At 41.8% G+C, this 20,788-nt stretch overlaps 2 protein-coding genes across 6 annotated transcripts; one reads left to right on the top strand and one right to left on the bottom strand.

Moving 5' to 3' along the window:
- Positions 1 to 1,882: 1,882 nt before the first annotated feature.
- On the top strand, positions 1,883 to 11,192 carry LOC125719240 (syntabulin-like). Of its 3 annotated transcripts, XM_048993830.1 has the most exons (8): positions 1,883 to 2,078; positions 5,339 to 5,395; positions 5,871 to 6,057; positions 6,868 to 7,065; positions 8,523 to 8,625; positions 9,035 to 9,190; positions 9,393 to 9,545; positions 9,648 to 11,192. In XM_048993830.1, exons 2-8 carry the CDS (start codon positions 5,372 to 5,374, stop codon positions 10,798 to 10,800), a joined length of 1,974 nt encoding a protein of 657 aa, XP_048849787.1. In that variant the 5' UTR covers positions 1,883 to 2,078; positions 5,339 to 5,371; the 3' UTR covers positions 10,801 to 11,192. The 3 variants fall into 3 exon arrangements, with proteins under 3 accessions (XP_048849787.1, XP_048849786.1, XP_048849788.1); XM_048993829.1 differs by lacking the exon at positions 1,883 to 2,078 and having other exon boundaries at positions 5,219 to 5,395; XM_048993831.1 differs by lacking the exons at positions 1,883 to 2,078; positions 5,339 to 5,395; positions 5,871 to 6,057; positions 6,868 to 7,065 and adding an exon at positions 7,100 to 7,924.
- Positions 11,193 to 12,792: 1,600 nt separating this feature from the next.
- Positions 12,793 to 18,389, bottom strand: LOC125719242 (receptor-binding cancer antigen expressed on SiSo cells-like). Of its 3 annotated transcripts, none has more exons than XM_048993835.1 (7): positions 18,272 to 18,389; positions 17,564 to 17,660; positions 16,012 to 16,087; positions 14,305 to 14,460; positions 14,005 to 14,112; positions 13,613 to 13,704; positions 12,793 to 13,298 (listed from the first exon to the last, which is right to left on the bottom strand). In XM_048993835.1, exons 2-7 carry the CDS (start codon positions 17,644 to 17,646, stop codon positions 13,181 to 13,183), a joined length of 633 nt encoding a protein of 210 aa, XP_048849792.1. In that variant the 5' UTR covers positions 17,647 to 17,660; positions 18,272 to 18,389; the 3' UTR covers positions 12,793 to 13,180. The 3 variants fall into 3 exon arrangements, with proteins under 3 accessions (XP_048849792.1, XP_048849791.1, XP_048849790.1); XM_048993834.1 differs by having other exon boundaries at positions 18,049 to 18,383; XM_048993833.1 differs by having other exon boundaries at positions 18,079 to 18,382.
- Positions 18,390 to 20,788: the final 2,399 nt, after the last annotated feature.

Below are 20,788 nucleotides of genomic sequence, written 5' to 3'. Positions count from 1 at the left end.
CTAGCGGATTTCTCTGGGAAGTCACAAAAAAACTAGTTTTTCCATCCAACCATTTTCAAACCACTTACCTTGGTCAGCTTGATCTATGAGGAATGCATTCATTAGCGGACAATTGTTTGAATGGCTGTCTTTAATGTTATTTAATATTTGCTACTAATATTTTTCGTTTCAGCAACTGAGAATTAATTAAAACCCCAGTTGTTAAATGTGATGTAATTAATGGACAATACCAGGCAGTATTTTTTAGATTTAATATTTCGTGGGTATCTTTCTTCCTCCGTTACATTTTTCCACTTACTGACAAGGGTCACGCATTTCCTTCCCTCAACGTCCACTGTCCTTCAGACGTCAGAGTAACTTGTCAGTTGGTAACTGATTTAAACCTTAAGCACCAGGTAAGATTACTTAAGCCTAAATTTCCAAATAATGACTTCAGCAACAACCAAAATAAAATTTAATAAAGCTACTGTTGTTCAAGGGGAAGCTACTTACCATAATGAACAGTAAATATAGATATCCATAAATTATACGAATTGCGTTGCGTCATGTTTGTTAAACTTTGATTTCATCCATCTCGTCCCTAATTTCAACAGAGAGCGGGCTTTCAAAGGCTTTCAACGTCATATTCTCTGCTATCATGTTTCCATTTATCATTACGAATGATAATAGCAGTGGGCCTATGCGAACAAATTTCTTGCACAAGTGTTTCGGTAATCATTGGGGAAATTCTGTAATTTACAGGTTCGGATTGATATTGAAATAACACAGGAAATATCACACATTAAATATTTTTAAAAAACTTTAACATGAATCGCAACACCCCATGACTATGGGTTACCTCTCAAGCAATCAACTGACTTCAGCACCATGGACAGCCGACGTGTTAGGGGGTCTTTCGCTCATATATTTTAAATGATCTATCTATCTATCTATCTATCTATCTATCTATCTATCTATCTATCTATCTATCTATCTATCTATCTATCTATTATACAGCAAATAAAGAATGAAGTAATTGGGTACTACCAGGGCCGGTCACTCCTATATGGCGCCAACGTATGAGGAAAACTGATTTTCAGTCAAACATAACATGGAGCAAGCAATTTGTAGAGGAAACAAGTAGTATAAAATAATAGTAAAACCACTGATTGAGCTGTTGTTATACGAATTGGGCTACATTTTCATGTCTTTTCAGTTTTCTATGTATGATTAACGAACAAACATTGCTGAATGAAAGTCGCGGTCATTACAGCATGCATTATGTACAGGAATTACCCCTATAACTGCACATGAATAGACGGGGGTAATAATGTATGGTACGCCTGATCACACCCTTTCAACCGTGATGTAAGCTCTTTTTTAGACAACTGTCCCGCTGTCTTAATCACAAATGATTTTAAAATTGGAACTTTTGAGTAGCCTGCTTTATATTCTACCGATAAAGGCTGGCAATAAAGTAATAATTTAGCCACGCGGGAGAAAGAGCTTTGTTGTGTTTGTGGTCTTTCGCTCACGTTAGACCCAGTAGGCCCGTTAGTGTATGTACTTCAATTCATAGGCATGAATTTAACGACTGCTCCAATAATCAGGAATGTCAATGAATGAATAAATCAATCAATCAATCAATCAATTAATCGATCAATCAATAAATCAATTGGTCTTCGTTTGTTTTTCCAGACTGCTTCATTTTTCACGCAAACTACCTCTACTAATTTTTTATAAATATGCCATTTGAAATCATCGTCTTCTTCGCAAGAACTATAACTCATTACGATTTTAGAAAACTTAAGAGAAGCACCTAAATAGTTAACTGTGTTATGTAACGTAATCCTTATAATGTTAGTCGAATTTCTTACGTCCAGTATCACGTAATTCAGATGGGAGCTGCCTTCTTACATGACTGCTCGTCTCAGCTAGAGTATTGCTATATATTAGGCAGTCAGGCTAACGCATTCAGATCAGTCGATCAGTCGGTCGTTCCTTCAGAAAAGCAGGAAATTGGGTGAATTGTTTAATAAGTGGATCCGCATCTTCTTTAGAAGACCGCTGAATTATTTCTAAACGTTTCGTCATAAAAGGCAAGTACATTTCAATATATAATTTTTATATATATATATATATATATATATATATATATATATATGGAACCTGCCTTATTTAAACAGGTAGTAACGCGGTTATACAGCAAATGCATTACTAATTATATTCAGTCGTTGCAAGCTAGGATTCGTATTAAATGGATTTAACAAACAAGTAGTGCAACTCGCGAGTAATGTTAGGTTTTCTCGGTATCTGTTGGGGGCAAAAAATGCATTTTATTTTTTAGCTTGGTGGCTTTCAATAAGACGTTAACGCGATTTTCTTGTTGATACGCCCTTATACAGTTTTCATGCAGGATCCAGAAATCACGAGGTATTGGGTTGAGTTTTATTATTTATAATAGCATTCAAGTATTTAATAACAGGTTTACGCCTTACGTCTGAATAAAACCTCAAAATTCACAAAATATTGTTGTGTTATATTTTAAATCAAATTGTGCTTTATATTTGAAGGCTTTGAGAGAGCCTGATTTAACAGTAGGTTACTATAGCGACATTATTAAGAGCTTACAGTGCTTAGATTTTTAATGATGGTGCCTGGTAAGGGCGTAGGTTTGTTTTCAATACTGTAACCAAATCAACTCCGACCCCCTTAACACACGGTACTCTTACAATATTGGTAGGTAGATGGACCTAACCTGCATACCCAAATTTTTACGCCCTTGGTGCCAGGTTTTTTTTTTTCAAAACCACAACAATACCTTCATCGAATCGCAATCGGATTATTCTGAGCATGCTTTTGAATTACCGGAACACCTATATGCAGATACAAGGAGGCGCAACTTCTAAAATGGAAATCAAACTAACCAAGAATACAGCTTAAAAAATAACTACTTAACATGGGCGTCGTTAGCCCCGATGCCAGTCTTCCTTCCAAATAAATAAAAAAAAGACAAGCCCCGGGAAAATTTGACTTAACCCCTGATCATTTCAACAGTTTGAGCCCCCCTTGCTATATTTATAGAACCGGCTGCTGCATCTTTATTTATGTACGTAAGGAATACGGACGAACTGAATTGCGTGAAGAAGTTAAATAAGTGGTCTGACCAAGACTAACAGCTGTTCCCAATATATTTAACATGACAATTAATGTGAAGATCGAGTTAATGTGAAACGCGATTCTCTCATCCAAATACTGACAAAACCCACCCAAGTGCAGAGAAAAAAATCCCAAAATGCCCTGCGCGTTCGCTGCCTTTCTCAGTCGGTTGCTGTTACTGTGGTTCAGGCAGGCGACCCACTGGTAACCGGCTGCGCCTTCGTTTCCTATCGCTGTGATGATGCCTTGGGACACTGGATGAGAGGAAATGCTGCCACGGAGCTGCGCATTCCCGGTGATCAGCTCTAACAGGCTGTCAAAAATGTACGGTGTGCTGACTACGTAATCGCTGTTGCTAAGGCTGCAACGTAACAACAGGAAATGCGGGAACATTTTCCTCAATGGACTAATAAAATATGAACATGAAAGAGGAAACGCGGAACCATGTCCCCCCGCTTAGGTTAGATTGGTCCAATAGATTTTGTTCTTATGACATCACACAGCGCCATATTTCTGAATTGCGGTTTTACTGCTTTACCACCATTAGCTGCGATAATAGGGATCCCCTTCCACAGTGGAGACCTGTTAACAATGCGGGACCCAAGTCTGAAACAGCACAATTCTGCTGTCCTCTGCCCTTATTTCCAGGACCAAAATGATGGACACTGTCCTTCGAGCACCTTTCCTCTGCTGCTATTTGCTAGTTCTGTTGCCAGCCAGAGTGTAGCAGCTCTGCAAAGCATCACCTAATTTTACTCTTAAATGTAAATGCCTTCATGCCAATGTGACAATGTTCCGAATGCAATCAAGGAGAAATGAAAGTTTCCTCAGAATGATACATTACGGTAGCCCTTGTGTGCTAATCATAAACAAGCAATAATGAGCTCATTATTGCTTGTTTATAATTAGCACATAAGGGCTAGGGTAGGAGAGGGAAGGAGAGGGTTTGGAACTGCTTTTGCTATGGCAAGAAAAAGACAGTCCTGTTCACACTACAATGCGAAAATAACATTATTAAACTCTGCAATATACTGGGGCCTTAAAAGTCTACAGAACTTGTTTATCCTGTATATGGAAGGCGACAGGTAGGCAGTGAAGTTAACAGAGGGGGGCAGTGATATGTGAAGACATTTTATTGCCAGTGAGATCTCTAGCAGATGCCCTTACAGGTCGATGGTCTGGAGTAAACAATAATAGGAATGGAAGAAGGGGACAGAGCTGTGCTTAATGAGATCATGGATATGAAGAGTGTTAGACATAGCCGGGTTTTCAGAGAGAGAATCTCAGAAGGACAGGATTCATTTGTAACAGTATTCTGGTAGTTTTTGAAATTACAAAAGCTCTTGTACACGTAATCCAGGAGTCTCTGCTCCACTCCATGAACAAACCGAGGATTAGCTCTTATATTAGTTAATTATTTAACCAAAGTTAAATAATGTTGACATATCTGTGTATGTGGCCAGTCTTTTTCCTTTTTGACAGCTTAGTAGGTCAGATGTGAGAGATCAATACCACCTCACACATTCATCTCCTTTTCTTACTAGGAATTTATACTGTAAATATATCAAATAACTTCCTCTTTCTATCTAGTTCCAGCATAAATCAATCCAGCAATGAAGAGTACAGCAAAAGCTATTTTATAAGCATACATTAAGCTCCAGTCAGACTAACATTGCACAATGTTAAAATTCCAAGCAGTATCTTTTACTGAAATAACCAAACAACAGGGCTTAATGGCAGCTTTAATATACCTGTACTATTATCAAATAGGTCTGTTGTACATGTAACATAACAGGAAACGCATATTTGTGCAAAATAGTATCGAAAATCCAAATATTTCACTAGATATAACATTAGTTTTACTTATAAGGTACTTGCACGGCGTAATTGTGCCCAATAAATAGCCCAATGCTCAATAAATTTGTACTGAAAGTTAAGTTGTGTCTCCTCAATATCCCACTTTCTTTTACTCCGTCAAGTATTTGGATTTTAGTGTGACACCACATTAATAAAAAGGAAAGCAGCGACAGGCTAGGAGTTCATTTTAGCATGACTTGGATGACTGAGTAAATGTCATCAGTAAGGAGCGCTCGCACCGTTATCTTCCAGTGACGGCGCTGAAGCTTCTTTTTCCTGAATGCCACGTGTCTTAATGGCGCAGTGCCGCATGAGTCTAAACTCGTTTTTCTTCCCTTGGCAGGTTTACAGCTCACAAACTGCCTTTTCCAGCGGAATGGGACCATTCCCAGAACACGAGGTGTCTGTTATGCTTTTCTTTTATCCCGGCCGGTGCTTTGCTTGTCTGCATGCATTTTTTAATGAGAGCGGATTCAGAAGTACTTTTGATTTTGTTGTACCTACCTTTAATCGTAACATGCGATCTCTTAACTGGAGTATTGTCGCAGCGTGGGATATTAGCCGTGTTTTTTTCCTTCTTGCGGATTACCAGCATTGACTGTTTTTTATGGTCGAATGACTTTGCTCTTACTTGCACTTAAGACATTCATTCATTCATTTATTTATTACGCTGTAGTTAAAAATATGTATCCCAGATTTTTAGATGCGCATGCTGCGTATGATCTAGCAGAATTTAAGGAGGCAGGATCCGTGAAAGACGTGTAGAGTTTTCCGCAGAAAATATAGTGCATACATGTACTAATGTCTTAAATAGATTTTTCGCGGCCTCTCGGAATTACCACAAATGACTGTAGGGCTGGTCGTGTTGCTGGCAGGAGTACCGGGCGCAGGGAAAGGAGAGGCCACGCAGCCGCATCCCACGGCTGATCCTTCGTCCTCAGAGCCCCGATCAGGCAGAATCGCCGCTGACGGAGTCACCATTTTCCGAAGAGGATAACAGAGACTGCGACCTCATCTCCGATCACTCCAAGGGAACAGTTAGCACCAGCAGTTTCTGTTCAGGTACCTCCTTACTAGTCGCAAATATCAGTGTAACAAAGTTTAAACCCGAGAACTTTATTTAATGTTTTCAGTTTTTTATATATATAATAGACTGTGTAACTTATGACGCATGCATTTATACATCTGCAAACATACAAAAACGCTTGAACGCTTGAATTACATGGGCTCCTGCTACAAAGCCACCCAATTCCCCGCTCCCGCCCCCCAGTATAGTTAAAAAAATTAATCTTGTAAATAATAGAAGTAACCTAGTACTTTGTGTGTTCAGTATGTTTTCATTGGTATTCCGAGATTTGCTGAGATAGCTGTCATAGCAAAAATGATTGTCGATTCGAGAATTTTGCAGGTGAAGAGCTCAGAGGGGCCAGCTGTGGAGGTATCAGTAACAGATGGTAAAATGTACAGCATGTTGGCAGATGACTATGTATTTCTCATAGAACTTGTCTTTTACAGTATCTGCACAGAATGTATAGCTCTATAGTAGTGCAACAGTGATTATTTGACCTCATTCACTAGCAGCACTGTTAGCAGGACGCTAGCTGGAATTAGGGCTGCACTGGCCATCTGGAATCTGAGGCATTTTCCCTGTGGGCCAGTGGGCTGGCAAAATTTACCATGGCGGACCCCAAAGTCCTATCCTAGTCTAGCCCTGGCTGGAGTAGTTGTTCCTATTGTAGATCACCATCTTTGCAGACCATTACTTTGTACACTGCCACCTTTGTAGACTACTACTTTGTAGACTGCCACCTTAGTGGACCACCACTTTTGTCTGGATGCTGTGCCCTACTGCCTCCTCGCTCTCCCACTCAGATGACACGGGATGCCCTAGTAGCCAGTTGGCTTCCCCTTCCAAGACCCCCACTGGCTCCGAAAGCAGTCCCCTGGGGTCCCCCTCGCCTAACGAGCGCAAGGGGAAGGTGAGAAGGGCACGGACCCACGCAATGGCTGAGTGGAACGTACCCCCCATCAGGCCAAAGAGAGAGCAGAGACCCTCGGCAGGCCCCAGAGGTGAGACTTTTCTCTGTATACATTCTGGATATAGGCCTACAATATTGGCCAAACACACATGTGATATTATTCATTGAAATGTTGATAATAAAATGTTTTTATAGGCCTTTACTTGAATACATTTTCTTTAACTAGACATTACTGTATATTTGATTGTATAGGTGGAGCAGGTGCTCTGGCAGAGGGATTAATGTTGCTGGTTACTGGTTCAAGGCATAACTGGGGCCAAGTGAGTCCTGAAGGAGAAACATTTATATTGTTCTAATAAAAAGAACCTTCTGGGTAAATTTATTTGGAAAGGATTGTTCGCTAAGCAGGTGAACATTAAATTTTGTCCAGATGGGATGAAAAAAAGCATTGGTACAATTATTAATCACTAATTAATGACCATATAGGGATATTAGACACTAGCATGAAACAGAATGACCCATTTGAGGGGACAGGAAACAGCCTTTGGAACAGGTAAAATGCTTTATGTTTTTGAGATTAACACCAATTTTGTTTTACCAGAATACAGCTAATCTTAATATATCATGACCAGTATTTGCTTCCACAATGAAAGGTGGAATGTGCTTAATTGGTAAATTGGGTACAAGCCTGGTAGATAGACTAAAGCGTAATTGCCAACTAAAAGGAAGGTTTGAATGACACTGGGTGTGAACCTTTCTTTCCAATTAAAATAATTACACCGCAATTTATTTTCACCATGCGGGGAGGTGAGGGTTTGATTGAAATAATTTTCCTCAGCACTTTTCCCCCCCACCCACAGTTTTTCCTCCTGCCTTTGTTTGTTCGACCACAAATGTTCTAAAGGTTTGCACTAGCATGGTTATATCACAGGGTAAGAGGTATCACTCCTGTAAGTTGATCTTGTTGACATTATAACTTTTTTTCCTTTTATTTAGTTTAATTGTCGCCCATAAAGACTGGGCTTTCATGTTCTCTCTCTGCTTGTGAAGCAAGTTTTACTACCATGGTCTATTTTTAGCCAGACATGGCGATTGTTGTACCAGACGCTTTGCTTGAATGTTCGTTTTATCCCACGGTCAAAACTTTTAATAAATTTGTTAAAAGGTTATGCTGGATCTTATTTTGTTGCTCTAGGTTTAATGGACTTACTACAGTAGATTGATTTAATTGGATAAGGGTGTTTTTGTGCATTTCACTGATATAAATGCAAAATGACTTCTCGTCTGAGTCCAATGTTTTTCTCAATCAATCTGCCAATAGTCTGGCCCCTGAACTACCCAGGCAGGTTTTTAAAGCGCTTGTTGTTAACAAATTTGTTGATGGTCCCTTCTTGAAGCAATAATCTTGATCCTATTGAACCCTCCAAACCCTTTATTGGGCATTTTTGTGATTCTCTTGTCTGGCTAATTGCCAGCAACTGTACACTGCTGGAAGGCAGAAGTGGGATGAACGGGTGTTTACAGTGACCAATTCTCTCTCCCTGTCAGGCAGTGAAGCAGACTTCAGCTCATCCAGTAGTGCTGGTAGTCTTGGGGCAAGCCGGACATTGGCCACCAGCTCTGGAGGGAAGAAAATCTGCTACCCACGCAGGTGCTGCTGCAGTCAGGAGTGTGCTGAACAATTTTTTTGACTACATAAGATGAAAGAAAAGACCTAATGCTTGTCAGGGTGTATATTAGTCCATAAACATGTTCAAATGTTGCCTACCAGGGGGTCAGAATCCAAACAAAGCAGAATGATTCTATGTTGAGACCAAGTATGAGCAATTTAATGGCTCCCCTATTTGGGAGCAAACTTAGGCTTGCAGTGCGTGTGAATAATTTTCATTCAGAAATGTTGTTCCATGGGGGGAAAAAGCATTCTACATTACACTGATGGGTCATCTCTGAGGGTAACCCTAACATTCCAATTACCTAAAGAAGACAACGGTTCTTCATGTGCCTTTAGAAGGATGCTGCCAAGGGGTCTTCCATGGTTTGACAGCCCTCTCTTATCTTAGCCGTGGTTCCCAGACCAAGGGTGGCGTCCTACTGAATAAAACTCTGTTAAGCACCTCCATGGCCCAGGACAAAGAGCTGGTCTCTGCACTCTACAGGACATCCCCACGTGCTCCTCCCTCCAACAGCAGTAGCAGTAACAGCAGTCCTACTACCAGGTATAGTTTCACTTGTTGAATTCAAGCACGTTGGGCATGGCTACCAGCATGTTCTGCTCACATGGCACTCAAATATATAGGTAGATATATTTATCTACAGAGCTTTCTGTGAACATTCATATTTGCATTTGGAATATACAAGTATTTGAATGTTTGGCCATTCCTAAAATCCCTTCTGAATATTGATGGACTTTCTCTTCAGGAGGTCAAGCTCTGGCCGCTTGTCTTGTGTGGAAAGCTATGGAATCAAGGCCCCCAACCCTGAACAGTATCTGACTCCATTACAACAGAAGGAAGTTGCCATCAGGCACCTGAAAACCAAGCTGAAGGACTCTGAGAGCAGAGCTCAGGAACGGTGGGCTATGATGTCTACAGCAGTAATAAATTACTAGGAGCAGGCAGACTTCTCCAATGTACTGCCGACTCTTTGCGTAATAGAAGCGGTTCTTTCTTGCAGGGAGTCTGAGATCGAGGAGTTAAAGGCGCAGCTGGAACGGATGCGGGAGGACTGGATTGAGGAGGAGTGCCACCGAGTGGAGGCCCAGCTGGCCCTGAAGGAGGCGCGTAAGGAGATCGGGCAGCTCCGCCAGGTGGTGGAGACCATGAGGAGTAGCTTGACCGAGAAGGACAAGGGCATTCAGAAGTACTTCACAGACATCAACATCCAGAACAGGAAGTTGGAGTCATTGCTCCACAGCATGGAGATGGCACAAAGTGGTTCCCTGCACGATGAATCTGCCTTGGACTTTATCTGTGACTCCCCTACTGGGTCGATGGCCAAACTGGAGGGTGGACTGGCCCTGGAGGACCAAGCTATTGAGGAAATGGCTGACAGTGGTTTATTGGTTAATGATGAGATGGCAAACCAGACAGACATTTTTGAGCAGGTCTTGACATCCACTGCAGTTGACCCTGGCAGTGATGCCCACTCAAGGCTGGGGGCAGAGACGCTGGTCCTGCTGCATTGTGAGCAGAAGACCCATACCAGTCTGCCTCCAGACATAGGCTGGGACAGTCCTAGTGAGAAGGCTGTCCAGACTGATATCACAGGTGCTTGGGATCTCCAAGACTTCCTCTGTCATCTATTGAAATTGCATGCAGAGGGAACGCTCCCAGTGTCAGTGCTGAAAGCTGTGGACATCAGCCCGTTACTGCACTTGGCCACCAGTGGCCATGCTTCCCCTATCCTGTTGACTCCTGAGAAATCGAGTGACTCCGGTCTGTACTCCGAGTTGGCAGATTTAACACGCTTTGAGGAGCCGCATGCCAACCTGGCTCAGGTTGTCCCCAAAGACACTGGCATTTTGGAGGTGACTTCTGATCTTATTTCCAACACTGGGCTGAGCCTATATGACCATGGGTCACATCCACCCTGCTCTCCGGCAAATGAGCGGCAATCGGCAGTAGTAGCTCAGAGGTCATACTGGAGCAGTAGCTTCTTGGTGGACCTTGTTGCTCTTGCTGTACCAGCTTTGCCAACTGTAGCTTGGCTATATGCCATGCACAAGAGGAAGGGCGTGCCAGTGTACAACATCGGAATGCTGATCCGTGGTTGCTGTCTTGTGGGCCTGCATAGCCTCCGTCAAGCCTCCCTAGGGCCAAATGCTTAACTGGCTTCACCCACGGGCACAAACTCAAAGAGCACTTCACGTCTGCTTTGCTGGTTATTCACAGCTTTTCGTCATGTTAATTTGCACTGCGCACAGTTATTGGCTGAGACAAATGCTGAAAGTTTGAGTAATTTGCACTTTATGGAAGATTGCATGGAATATTTAAGTTTGGTTGGGGGGAGGGAGGGTAGATGTTAGTTATTTTTTGTGTGTGTGTGTGTGTGTGGTCAAATTGACAATTTTAAATTTTACTATAGGTATTTTAGGGAACTTGATGGTATACAAGCTGTTCATGTTTACTTGTACATGAAATGATGCTCTGGTATAGTAGACGTACGTGACCTGTGTAATATTTACATATGTTCTACCGCATTAAAGCATGACTCATCTCCTACGTCGTGCAATCATTTGAGCTGAAGATTTTTGGAGCTTAATGTCTTAACCTCCACCAAGTGCTGCAACAAATAGCCTCTGCGTTTCTATCAGGAAACTAGATGTTCTTATTCTTTAATTACTAGAATCTCTGGTGCCTAAAAGCAGCTGCTTATCCTGCTAGCAGGATCCAGGGCCGATCTGTTCAGGTCCCTCTACTGGAAGATATGCTACTGGAGTGAGTATAAGCTTGGGAAGTAACCCTTTTCTGAGAACGGCGTATTGTAGTTTATTCTGAAAAGCATGGACTTCATAAATTTAGTGATTGCAATAGGAGGGAATTTTATTGGCCTGATGTTTGCTGTGCCAAACTTCTCATCCCATATAGTGAGGAGCCAAACGCTGCTTTTATTCTAAATCGGGGCGAGTGTGCAGAATAACTGCAGTAATTCCATGTGGGTTGCAGTCATGTGACTGACGTCATACTGGCTCATACACGCCATTCCGTAAGCAGAGCAATGCAGTTTAGTATCTTGCTGGTCATCTGAAGAGCAAAGTGGCCATTGCAGGTCAAAAAGGAACAAGTGCAACCCTTCTGAGAAGAGCAAATTTACTGCCTGCGTATTGTATAATCCTAGAGATATTCACGGCTGGATATTAAAAATACCCCAAATGTTATGGATTTACCCATGTCAAAAATAAACTTTGGAAGTGGATCACAGTCTTTTGTAATTTGTGAAACCTGTATCAAAAGGAGGCAAAAGAAATGGAATGATTCTGCCTACAGCACACTATACGCCGTCAGAATGCAGCACGTCGGGACATAAACGACCCCATTGATCCTCTTAGCCCTAGTTCACAATCCACATTCCTAACCAGCCACAGATATTTAAAATTATATCACCAGTGAACATTATTCTCGCACACGCACATACTCTGCCATAAAGAGAAGACTGTGGAAGGACGAGCTCACAAAAACAGTCTCTCAGAAACTCGGTTACTTTGCTTTTATGCCAATAGCAAAATCACCACACACAGAATGGGAGATGTGGCCAAAACCAACCTGCCTTCTCTTAACAGCTAAATGAAGATATAACCCCCCCGCCCCAATCCCGAGGAAAATCGATGACAAAGGGTACGGACCCACATGCAAAATAAACTCCAAGAGTAATTATCGTGCTGCATGGGCACTGGAAGAGCCAGCTGCCAGGGCTGTGAGAGATTCTGTGTCCAAAGATACATGATACGAAGAAAATTCAGTTGTACTGCCAGGGCAACCTGTTCTTCAGAGCACATGAACCTGCTTTTCTTTCCAGCTTGTTTTAAGGTGTTCATTGCTTGCAGTAACGCAGAAATCCTCCCAAAAATAGCTCCTGCAGTCTGAAATACTGGTGTAGCTCTGCTGCTAGGGAAGCCTTCACTCTGGCTGGGTTTTAGTGATATAACAGCGGCTCACTCCACCATCCCACTGTGCCCATGGGAGTTTTACTTACACAAAAATGTTCTGAGGGCAGAGGGAACAATGATTGGTTGGTCCTACCTCCTCTACAATGTGATTGGTTATATCCCTGAACCAATCTGCTGATGACCAGATCAATTAAAACGGAAATAACACCATAATCATCATCATCAACACTGTCATTGTTGTGCACAGTCTCGTACTCTAAAAACCTGGGTGTGAACACAGAAGGATTAGCATCCTCAGATAAATAATATGAACACCATAAATAAAGTGAATAAGATATAACAATATGAAGTGACCAGGATGGGTGGAAGGTCATCGTCCATGAGCCGAACATCCAGTGATAAGACAAAGAAGTTAAAAAGTCCCCTAAAATTGTGGAAATCGGCTGCTGTGAAAAGCAGGCCCGCTGCCGGCAGTTTCCTCACTGTCTCCAAAGCAGTAACTAACAGGTAGCTTTATGAGGATCTGATCTACTGAAGCAGGATACAATGCAGAAATCCATAACATCCCTTAACTTGTATCATGACCAGAGTGCGGCCACTGTTAGGAAAGCTTGACAGCTATTTTCTGTTCTTTCTTCATCAGTCTCTGCACTTCCTTTTCCATTTTCTTCCTCTGCTGTTCCATCGCCCGTTTCTCCCTCTCGGCCAACTTCTGCTGCCTGCATAAAAGAAGAAAAACGATCTATGAACCTGGAAATTATTATTTTTTTTTTTTTACTGTTGATGAAGTTATTGAAGGGAAAGGTATGTGTGGCCACCTGCTGTTTCGGAGAAAAATGACAGCAAGGCAGATGCGACATTTTCCAATAAAGAAGGGAACTGACTGGCGTTTTTCCAATATTATACACTAATGATTCCTACAGTGTGAAAATTAAAAGTTCTAGCAGTTTCCTTACGCTCACAGGCTTAGGAGTGCTTGTGCTTGTGAACATAAATCAGAGAGGGAAGGAGGGGGACGGAGGAGAGAACACACCTCAGCACCTCTTCTGCCTCCCAGGTAGCATCAGACTCATCCTCCCAAGCATTCGTCTGCTCTTGCCAGGTGTCCAGGTCTCCCAACTCAGCCTGTGACAGAGACATCACTGGGGTTCAGCCGTGAGCCGAGAGCCCTCGGACCGTCTGTAAGCAATAAGCAGCTTTTTTCAAGCCAACAGGCATCAGTATTTTTAAGTGCTAATAAATCTCTTGGTTTCTGTTGACCTCCTCAAAGGTAAATAAAAAAAATAATAATAAAAAAAACAACAGGCCATCAGAGAACAAAGCAGCAATGTTCTAATAAAGCCATCCCTTATTATACTGCAGCTAGAATAAGGGTCCCACTGAGAGCACAAGCCCCAAAGAAGGGACTGGAAGGATCACACCCACCGACGGCTGGATGAAAGGCATGTCCTGCGTGACGGCCAGGCGGCTGGAGAAGCCAGTGCTCCCATCAAGCAGTGAGAAGTTCAGGGGCTCCCGCTTCTTCAAGATGATCTAGGCGACATGGAGGAGGACCATGTTAGAGCTATGCACGCTCATGCCAGTCTAGGTCGTTAGGTATAAACCGCGGTCATATGAGGCTGGGCCTCCAGCCCCTGTCTGATCTTCAGCGTCAAGATCAAATTGGGAAATACTGCATGCCACCCAGCTTCAAGGCTAAAGGCTATCAGTCCTGAGGAGGGTCACCTTCTGCGTTTTCCTGATGGTGGGGGCCATGTCTTTGAAGTAGTCAGGCTCCTCCTCATTCTCACTGGGTTGGAGGGGCACGGCACCGTTGCCACCCTCAATCTTGATGCTTGTTGGGGCGTCATCATCCCAGGAGCTCCACTGCTCGATCTCCGGCTGCAGAAGTGGGACAGAGACAAAATGAGCAGTCCGAGCAGTTGCTTGGCATTAAATGCCACTGGAACAGTGATTTTTGACTGCACTGGTTTTCCAGTGAAAGAATTTCACATTCCCCACAGGGAATGTTCTAAAGAAAATCAGACCTGAAGAAAAGCTAGCCAGCTACGGGCCATGGGGTTATTGTTACTGGCCTGTGCAATTATTAAAAAATTTAATAAAATTTTTTTTTTGCAAAGTTTCATGTTCAAACCAGTCTACTGACTACTTCTATTCTCTCTCCAGTGGTGCAATTCACTGCAAAACCAAAATGCTCCCGAACCATCAATTATAACTCACTGTAACCAGTTATAACCAACTTACAGCCACAGTTACATAATGTTTTCAGTGTTGAAGAACTACTTGTAATTTTAGGTTCCAACCCTGTCAAAAAAAAAAGTATTCATTCATTCATCGTATTGTATTGTGTGCCATTAACTAAAAATGATGTACCAAACAAGATACAGCAAGATGTTTCTGCATACTTATGTAATAAGCTAGTTAAATTATAAATCAACCTCACAGATAACTCTGGCTGAGCCACTTAGAATAAAACTCCGGACCTCTCAGTTGGTGAGCAAAGTTATTTCTTTTATTCAAGCAATCCAGCAAAGTGCTCCCGTCACATTCTGGCACCAAAGTTGTTAGGAGAATGCTACATAAAACGAACACGTCATATCGGGGTCCCAGGCAGACTTAAAGGAGAACTTCTCTTCGGCTGGGAATTGATTCTAACCAACCACAAATTCTTTAATGTCATGATTACATATTCTAAAAAGAGGCTGTATATTTTATATTCAACGAACATAGATCTCCTTTGACAGAAAGGCTCTGTTCAGTCATGTTTTCACATTTCCTTAAACAAGGTGACAGATAGTGTCACCTGGGTGCATGATGAGTGACGATCACTCGCAAAACTAGCATGAAGAGTGACACCGTCCACTAGTGCTGCTATTTCAGTATCGTTTCCTCCATAATTTCATCTATCTGTTTTACATAGCGGGGGCGGCATGGTGGTGCAGTGGTTAGCACTGTTGCCTCACACCTCTGGGACCCAGGTTCGAGTCTCCGCCTGGGTTACATGTGTGTGGAGTTTGCATGTTCTCCCCATGTCGTCGTGGGGTTTCCTCCGGGTACTCCGGTTTCCCCCCACAGTGCAAAAACATGCTGAGGCTAATTGGAGTTGCTAAATTGCCCGTAGGTGTGCGTGTGAGAGTGACTGGTGTGTGAGTGTGCCCTGCGATGGGCTGGTACCCCATCCTGGGTTGTTCCCTGCCTCGTGCCCATTGCTTCCGGGATAGGCTCCGGACCCCCCGCGACCCAGTAGGATAAGCGGTTTGGAAAATTGATGGATGGATGGATGTTTTACATAGCCACTTACTGGGTACAGGGTGACAGTGACCCTTGAGAACGATATACAAGATTTCTAAAATCATCAGTGCCCTACTGCAACTTGGTAGGTCACACACTTGGAATATCAATCCTTTGAAATCACACTTGAGCTTTACTAACCTGTTTGGGTAATGAGAAATCCACAGTTGTCGGTAAAGAAATCTGATCGCCGCTGAGCTTTCGAAACCTTCCGGACCTAACAATGGATTGGATGGGGAGAAGAGGGACAAAATTGATACGTAATCTTCCTCCTAAAACAAAACTTACCTTTGATTACATTTCTTCAAAGTATGTTAGATTAAATATAGGAAAGAATTTTTATTCATCGCTTTAACATGGGTCCCAACACAACAGAACCTACAGGTCCTATATAAAAACTAACAAAGTACAGTCAAACCTCGGATTGCGAGTAACTTGGCTTGCGAGTGCTTTGCAAGACGAGCAACAATTTTAAATTAATTTTAACTTGACAAACGAGCGAGGTCTTGCAATATGAGTATTATGTATACGCTTTGTCTGGTGAGCGTCACGTAATCGCTACTGAGCCGATGGTTCTTCTATCTCTATTACTGCGGGATTGCAGGTAATCGTTTCCAAAGCTTGGTCCGAGTTAGCATGCCTCACTCGTATAGTCGTAATTTAGTAGAAAAGCACCACCCAAATAATGGTACAGCAGTGCAAGTGATGAATCTGTTTGACGACAATGCAATGTCCACATTTCTGTGAGATTGGAAAGGAGGCAAAAGCGGCTGTCATTGGATAGGTTCCTTGTTGAAGTCGCACAAAAAGAAAATGATTCTAGTGAGCCAACAGATAGCAGTGATTCCGTTAATTATAGTGAAAGTTGTCCTACAAAATAACCCTCCTCTTCTCCTCTCTCGTCTCCCTCACACCATCCACGATTCTTTTCAAAGGTAGAGTGGGGCTTAATTTGTTTTATGTATTTTTACTTTATATTTTGTATTAATTATTTTTATATAAATGTTTTGGGTTGTGGAATGAATCATCTGAGTTTCCATTATTTCTAGTGGTAAAATTTGCTTTGATATATGTGTGCTTTGGATTACGAGCACGTTTCCAGAACGAATTATGCGCACAATCCTAGGTTTTACTGTACATGAAAAGTAAACTAGCAGACTTTTAAAAATGAATAGAGGAAAATAACCACTGTCAATTTTGAAAAACATCTTATGAGTGACAGTACAGTTAATAAAGGGCTCTAGACAGAAGATCAGCAAGCAAGTTCCACACACAAAGTCAGGGCACAACTGAACCCCAACACCCATGAGTAGTGTGATGCACCAGTGCTACCCTTTAAACATATAAACACACTGCACCTGATGCCCCCCCCGAAAAGGGTAGCAATACAATGCACAGTAAATTTCCAAAAGAGGCAGAAGACAAACTGAGAGAAGATAGGAACAAATGCACCTGAGAATGAGAAAAATGCTGTTCTCCCCCATAGGTTTGTAACACACCAGCATCCTAAAATTTATAGTCATGCTATGAGATGCTACTAAGATGTGACATAGCCTCGTCAATATTTTATCATTGACTTAGGCTGCAATACTTTACAAAACTTCCTTAATTTATGTATTGATGTGACAGAAAACAGCCAGTTTGCTTAAAATCTAAAGTACCCCAATATCCCATTACGTCTTCTAACACTTACCTGCAGATTAATCTTTTAAAGAACGACAACAGCCATGCAAGACACGTGCAAATCCTGAAAAGGCGGAACTGGGAGATGGCCATCTTGAACCATATAGCTGTGCCAAAAAAGGGGGAAATAGTACTATCAATTTACCATAAATGCAACACAACAGCGAAGCAAAAATGGTATATGTACCATCTCCATTCCTAATCGGCCAAATATAAAAGAAACAAACTTTTCGAACACTGACCATAGCTACCAGTCAGCTTTTACAATACCCACCTAAGCATGGATATTTATGCGTCCTCACAAATCATACATATTGCTTACTTCCGAATCTATACAGTGATGGACATGCATACTGGCAATTCACATACGGTGACTTGCATTCGTTATAACATTTTACACATAGTGACCTGCAAGCAGCCTTTTAACACGTACGTATCATCATAACATACACACAGTGAGGTTCTCTTTCGCGTGGTTTAGCAATCTCCTCTTACCTCTAGCACAAAAATTAAACTGAAACCCACCACAAGAGCCAAGGCAGTGGATGTCCGTGTGATCATTGAGCTGGCTTACGATAACGATGACTTTGAGACCAGCTCGGCTCTCAGGCTACCAGCAAGCAGCCCGATTCATTTAAACCCAAGATCCGCCATCGGCGTAACACCCCAGCGGTATGGATGAAATACACCATGCTTTTTCCTGTGCTCGGTTACCTACCTTGGAAGCCCTACACATTGTTAATTTATGAGACGAATACATCTACATAACCTAGACCAGGATGTAGTCCCCATATTTATGCTGACAGGCAAGAAGCATTCATGTTATTCTATGAAACGTCGTAGCAAAACTCATGAGCGCCATCTACCGTTCGGCGGTGAACAGTTCTCTGAATCTATGCCGTAAAGTCTACGAGCCATATTAAAAACCACCAAAGAAATCCAAATTTAGCAGTTATTTGGCCGAAATCTTTACTTTATGTAAATAACATTTACACACGTGAGCTTTGTATTAAGCATTATTCTGAAAATTCTCTTTTTAAACTTGCTTTGGTACTGTCAGAAACGACAGCATTGTATAGTATTCCCTGGATAGCCCAGTCATTAGGTCCAGTTCATCCCACACTGACCAATTTGTACAATATCTAGAAGCACTGGATGGGTCGCCTGGAAATGTAAAAGATAATAAATGTGCTTTTACCTGAATGCTGTGACTCCTTGTTGTGTTTTGTAGGTCTGAAATTATACTTTTATTGCACATTCCACTGATATGACCATTTTCAGAATCTATGAACTATTCCCACCAATTATCCCCTACCCCCCCCCCCCCCCACACACACACACACCATCTCCCCTCAAGAGACCATGGAGAAAGTTCTAGCTGCTAGCCTGCTAGTAGTGTTAAAAGACAATGTGATGGCAACAGTGTTTTAGTGATTTGAAGGCCCCAACAAAGACAAGTGTTAGGCCCTACTTCTTTCTGCATAACACAATCATAGCTAGTGAACAAAGCCCATCTAGAGGTGGTTATTTTCAGAGCCACAGAACTAAAGGACAAACCCAAATGAGAATCACAACTCTTCTGGGGATCTTCAAATGACCTGCAGTCAGTTAGTGGAAGACTATATATTTAAATTATTTTTTATTGCCAAATTGTCTTTAAGTCTTTCAAGATTAAAGTGTAGGACATGCTTTTTGATAAAGTATTTGAACATCCAGTATTCTTTAGGGGTAACAGTTCAAAGTCCACCACTGTGTGTGTGTGTGTGTGTGTGTGTGTGTGAGCAGGTATACCTTACCATATGGGGACACAATGTTCCCACAACGTGATGAATACCCGTTTTTTTTTTCCTTTATGGGGACCAGTTTCTGCCAGGACTTAAATGGGAATTGCTGGGAAGCACCTTTCCCTGTATCACTCTGATTACATACTCTCCATTTAGGCTGATGACATACAACATTAATGAATCTGTTGGTCAATTGTTTATTCACTGAGCACAACCCATAGAGAAAGCCGGAACCTGCCCAACAGAAAAAGCTCAAAACACGTAAATCATCAGCCACGTTAAAGGAAAGTTCTGTATATCACTCATTAAAATGCAAGTATGTAGTGCTTTTAAAAGAATTCCCAATTCATTAGCAATGTGTTTTCCTTACACTGTATGCAGAATTATAAGAGAATTGTGCTAGTTCTATTTTCAGGCCAATATTTTCAGTCCAGATTAATCTCTAATTGAAAATGTACTGTTTAAAAACCGAGCATGGCAGGGGCGATTAAACACATATGCTACTTCTGTCTGAAGTATATGTATTATTATTACTATGATTATTGTTGTTTACATTAATATATGTGGGCTAAAATGTTATGCACTGGGAACTGGCTTAACACATATGTAAACACATTTCCTTGACAGACGTTTAATGTGGTTAAGTTGCTCCAGTTGGTGGAAAATGAAGTTAATGACAGAAAAATATTAAATAAAGTTTGTGGAAACAAGACAGTCAGAAATCAGAGTGAGTTACATATTTGTAAAAACTCTAAAATGTGACTGCAAAGCATTGCATAAATAACACTGATTTTCAAAATTGTCTTTTGCTTCTTACTGCTGGCCATCTAGTGCAAGTAATACTTGGAGGACATTAAGGTTACATAGGAGTCAGTGCATATTCTGCAATATACATGCCTTCATAATGCATGACCTTAATGCATACTCTGGGCACGAGGCAGGAACAACCAAGAATGGGGCGCCAACCCATTGCAGGGCACACCCACAGAGGAAACCCTACAATGACACAGGGAAAACACGCAAACTGCACACGCATGCCATGTCTAAACTAAATATGAATTTTAGTTATTATAAAATGAAGTCAAATGATCTATTACTGATTACCATTATCAAAGGCAAACTCAATGTAGAAAAACAGCAGCAGCATCGCGGACGGTGTAGTCTCCACCTGCTTTGCAGACTCAGAAAGAATACCATATCTCCTTGCTGGACATATCGTGACCAAAAGTCATTTCTCAAGTGGAGAACTATAAAAACGATCCCAGAAAGAATAGTTCGAGATTATGACTGCAACGCTCACCAGCCTCTATAAAATCCCGAGCAGTGTAACTAACATTAACCCATTCCTCATTTACCGTGCCGGTAAATTATACCGACCGAGGGCATTGTCTTCGGTTATTTTTTATATTTACGTAATTTTATTATATGCACAAAAATCCCTGATAATTCAC

This window comes from Brienomyrus brachyistius, chromosome 23 (assembly GCF_023856365.1).
Source record: "Brienomyrus brachyistius isolate T26 chromosome 23, BBRACH_0.4, whole genome shotgun sequence".
NCBI lineage: Eukaryota > Metazoa > Chordata > Actinopteri > Osteoglossiformes > Mormyridae > Brienomyrus > Brienomyrus brachyistius.
Note: the sequence above shows the minus strand (reverse complement) of the source record. Positions and strands in the feature narration are given on the sequence as shown.

Excerpts from the sequence above, each read along its gene's own strand:
- LOC125719240 (XM_048993829.1), top strand. The coding sequence starts at position 5,276 with ATGCCACGTGTCTTAATGGCGCAGTGCCGCATGAGTCTAAACTCGTTT. Across the intron at positions 6,058-6,867 it reads CACCAGCAGTTTCTGTTCAG|ATGACACGGGATGCCCTAGT; the intron begins GTACCTCCTTAC and ends TCTCCCACTCAG. Across the intron at positions 7,066-8,522 it reads ACCCTCGGCAGGCCCCAGAG|GCAGTGAAGCAGACTTCAGC; the intron begins GTGAGACTTTTC and ends TCTCCCTGTCAG.
- LOC125719242 (XM_048993835.1), bottom strand. The coding sequence starts at position 17,646 with ATGGCCATCTCCCAGTTCCGCCTTTTCAGGATTTGCACGTGTCTTGCA. Across the intron at positions 14,461-16,011 it reads ATTTCTCATTACCCAAACAG|CCGGAGATCGAGCAGTGGAG; the intron begins GTTAGTAAAGCT and ends CCACTTCTGCAG. Across the intron at positions 13,705-14,004 it reads TGCCTTTCATCCAGCCGTCG|GCTGAGTTGGGAGACCTGGA; the intron begins GTGGGTGTGATC and ends TCTCTGTCACAG.